Source organism: Terrapene carolina, unplaced genomic scaffold (assembly GCF_002925995.2).
Source record: "Terrapene carolina triunguis isolate 2854851 unplaced genomic scaffold, T_m_triunguis-2.0 Scaffold50298, whole genome shotgun sequence".
Taxonomy (NCBI): Eukaryota; Metazoa; Chordata; order Testudines; family Emydidae; genus Terrapene; species Terrapene triunguis.
In genome coordinates this window covers 1-3,307 of record NW_020714649.1, presented here as the reverse complement: position 1 = coordinate 3,307, position 3,307 = coordinate 1, and the positions used below count along the sequence as shown (strand labels likewise).

The 3,307-nt window shown below is 47.6% G+C and overlaps 1 protein-coding gene across 1 annotated transcript; it reads left to right on the top strand.

Annotated features, from left to right (window-relative positions):
- Positions 1-462: 462 nt before the first annotated feature.
- LOC112125716 (nicotinamide N-methyltransferase-like) lies at positions 463-2,796 on the top strand. Its single transcript, XM_026646975.2, has 3 exons — positions 463-660; positions 1,333-1,540; positions 2,162-2,796. The coding sequence occupies exons 1-3, from the start codon at positions 492-494 to the stop codon at positions 2,592-2,594; spliced, it is 810 nt and encodes a 269-aa protein (XP_026502760.1). The 5' UTR covers positions 463-491; the 3' UTR covers positions 2,595-2,796.
- Positions 2,797-3,307: the final 511 nt, after the last annotated feature.

Sequence of the window (3,307 nt, the reverse complement as noted above, 5' to 3'; positions counted from 1 at the left end):
GGATTAGAAGCTGATGGGAGCCGGCCATCCTGCCTCTACGCATTGCCGCTATGGGGCGCAAATCTGCAAGCTCACCCCTGGCGCTAAAATGCCTAGTTACAGCTCTGCATTAGCGCCCGAAAGTCTGTGACAGGACCTTGGCCTAATCTCAGAGCCCTTTCACTAAGCAAGTATCTGCTTTTGAGCTCTAGAAGGGCAGAGGCTGGCCTAATGCTGTTAACTATTCCTAGAACTTTATATCAGCTTCCAGCCTGGGATTCCATTAGGGACCTGTAATCTGCCCTGGAGTTGTGAAAAGCAAATGAGATTAAGAGAAAAAGTTTTTAAGCAACACCAAGTTGTACATCTAACCTTAAAGACCGTAGGGGCTGAGTTCCACAGCTGCACTCTTCTTGCAGGCACATGAAAGTGTTAAAAGGCAGAGTTCAGAGAGTGCGTCACCAGGGGCAGCTCAGTGTGGGCAGGGGACCCTGGGAAAACCAGCACAGTTGATGTGCAGACTCCGAGCGAGCACCATGGCTGAGTTCACCGGAGGAGATGATTACCAGGCAGAGTTTGATCCAAAGGCCTATCTCGGATATTTTAAATTTGGAGAAGACACCTTGGGAGAGGAATATCTTAACTTTGCCCTGAAACATTATTGTAAAACCTTCACTTCAGGTATGCCCTGTTGGTGGGATTTGGGACTCATCCTTGGCTTGTCTATCCTTCTCTGCCGTGGCGCTGGAACATTTTTAATAGTGGGGGAGCTGAAAGCAGCCCCCTCCCCCAGTCCATGCCCCACCCAAGAGCTGGGGCTGGGAGCAGAGCCGTGTCTCCGGGAGGGGTGGACCCGAACAGGGTAAGGGGGACAAAGCTGGGGCCGGCAGCTGGGAACCCAGGCATGCGCCGGGAACCTGCTGGGGGCCAGAAGCAGAGCCCGGGTGTGGGTCCGGCTGCCGGGGCCCCAGAGCCCTGCATAAAACCTGAGGGTGCTGCAGCACCTCCTGCACCCCTGATTCCCGCGCCTATGCTTGTCTGTGACATAAGAAACCAGGTTATTGTCATGGCACCTTTGGCCTGGGTTGTGGCGAAGTATCCTGTAATATGCATTAGTTATTTGGTTTCCATGGTCACGCCTATCTGATGTGGAAGAAACATGCTCTGGCAGTTGATCAAGTCTCACCTTGCGGCACAGGGGGGCAAGTCACTAGGCGTTTGGCCATTGTCTTCAATGGAAGCAAGATTAACGCTAGATGTATTAGACTAAATCAACTAAGTTTAATTGAGACCAAGTTGCATTTTGTTTGGTTAAGATGCAATGAGCTCCAGGAATTCTGTATTCTGAACCAGGTGTGGTGAAAGGGGACACCCTGATTGATATTGGCAGTGGCCCCACCATCCACCAGCTACTCTCTGCCTGCGAGTCCTTTAAGGAGATCATCGCTTCAGACTATACAGACCGGAACCACTGGGAACTGGAGAAATGGCTGAAGAATGAGCCAGAAGCGTTTGACTGGACTCCAGTGGTGAAATACGTGTGTGAGCTAGAGGGAAACAGGTACAGGGGCTGGAAAAAGCAGATTGTCTAAAGTCCTTGTGTATTGCTTAGTCTGTCTGTGCAGCAGCATCTACTTATACTGATCAGCTGGAAGCTGCAACATAATCAGTGGTGAATACAGGCAAAAATTTTAGGGAGAAAATAAAGAGCAGGGGGAATGTGGTTTTCAGTCATGGTAGGCGTCTGTATAGGGTCCCCAGGAGGTCTCAGCATCAAAGATCTTGGAGAGAGCTATCAACTGATATTGGCACTTTTCCCGTCTGAAATGCAGAGGCAAGGGTAAATTCATCTGGTTTCAGATTTTTTAAAAATCCAAAATTCAGACAGAGGGTCCACTGAAAAAGTAGCCAGAGCTCATGACCCTGGTTGAAAAAGTTTGATGACTTCTGAGCAAAATGTGGTGGCAAGGACTTAATGCTGCTTGGCATTCCAGCATATCTTAAAGCATGACCCGTGGAAAGGGAACTAAAGATAAAGTTAACACAAGGTCCTACAAACAGACATCACTCTAGCGAATTATGTTTTCCTTCTAATACTCACACCTAGATCATAGAAAGACACTGAAATTGCAGATAACCCTTTGGAGTTCATCTTGTATTGTATATGTGTATGTCTCTGCAGGGGAAAGGAGGCTGAGAAAGAGGCAAAACTAAGGAAAACCATCAAACAGGTTCTAAAATGTGATGTCCACAAAAGCAACCCCTTGGATCCAATTGTCCTGCCTCCAGCTGACTGCCTCATCTCATCACTGTGCTTGGAAGCTGCTTGCAAAGATCTGACCACTTATCGCCTTGCTCTGAAGAACATCAGCTCCCTGTTAAAGCCAGGAGGGCACTTGGTGCTGAGTGGAGTTTTGAGCTGCAGTTTCTACATGGTTGGCCCCAAAAGGTTCTCGTGTTTGGTCCTGAAAGAGGAATTTCTGAGAGAAGCCCTCAGTGAAACTGGCTTCATCATTCAGGAGTTTGAGGTTCTCGTCAGGGATGATAATATCGATGACAGCTGTGATTTCTCTGGGAAGTTCTTCATTCTCGCTCGCAAAGAGGAAGCAATATAAATCCTTCGCGGAGTACGGGTAAAGGAAACCCTCCCCAAAGGAAGGGAGATAATATTACTAATAAACATACCAATGAAATGAATGCAGTATTTTCTCCAGCAATGTTAAATACATTAACCCTTTGTTGTGAAATACACAATGCCCATGACCAATTGTTACTGGCTAAGTACCAATAAATCAGAGCTAGAAATCTTGTTAAGTATTTTATTTTTTGTTCTTCTCTTTCTTGGATGCCTTAAAAATAGAACTAACCCATAGATGTCCTTGTTAGGCATGAGGCTAACACAATGCAAACTTTTAAAAACCCTCAGATGCCCACAGTGAACATGTCGTTTGGTTGTGAGCAGACTGCCAGCTGTTCCAGGGACTGGGGTCCCACAAAACTCTGCCAGGACATCTCAGTCTCGACCCACAGCTACGCTTGCTACTCCAGTGCTCGTCACCCAGAGCTATGCTGCCCATACACCTCCCTCATACCAAGTGTGGCATTCATCACACAGTGCCTCAGCTCCACTAATTATATCCCCGTCACCGTTTTTCCTCAACATGGATTTTGAAGCCCATTGTGCATCAGGGAAAATCTTGACACATTTCCCCCCCCCCACCGTAATTCACTTCACAGGCATGTCTCAGGATGTGCCTTCTGCTTTCTGAACGTTAGGAGGCATCAGTGTCTAGAGCTGCTCTGAAAGCAGAGTCTATAGGCAGACAGA

Excerpts from the sequence above, each read along its gene's own strand:
- LOC112125716 (XM_026646975.2), top strand. The coding sequence starts at position 492 with ATGTGCAGACTCCGAGCGAGCACCATGGCTGAGTTCACCGGAGGAGAT. Across the intron at positions 661-1,332 it reads TTGTAAAACCTTCACTTCAG|GTGTGGTGAAAGGGGACACC; the intron begins GTATGCCCTGTT and ends ATTCTGAACCAG. Across the intron at positions 1,541-2,161 it reads TGTGAGCTAGAGGGAAACAG|GGGAAAGGAGGCTGAGAAAG; the intron begins GTACAGGGGCTG and ends ATGTCTCTGCAG.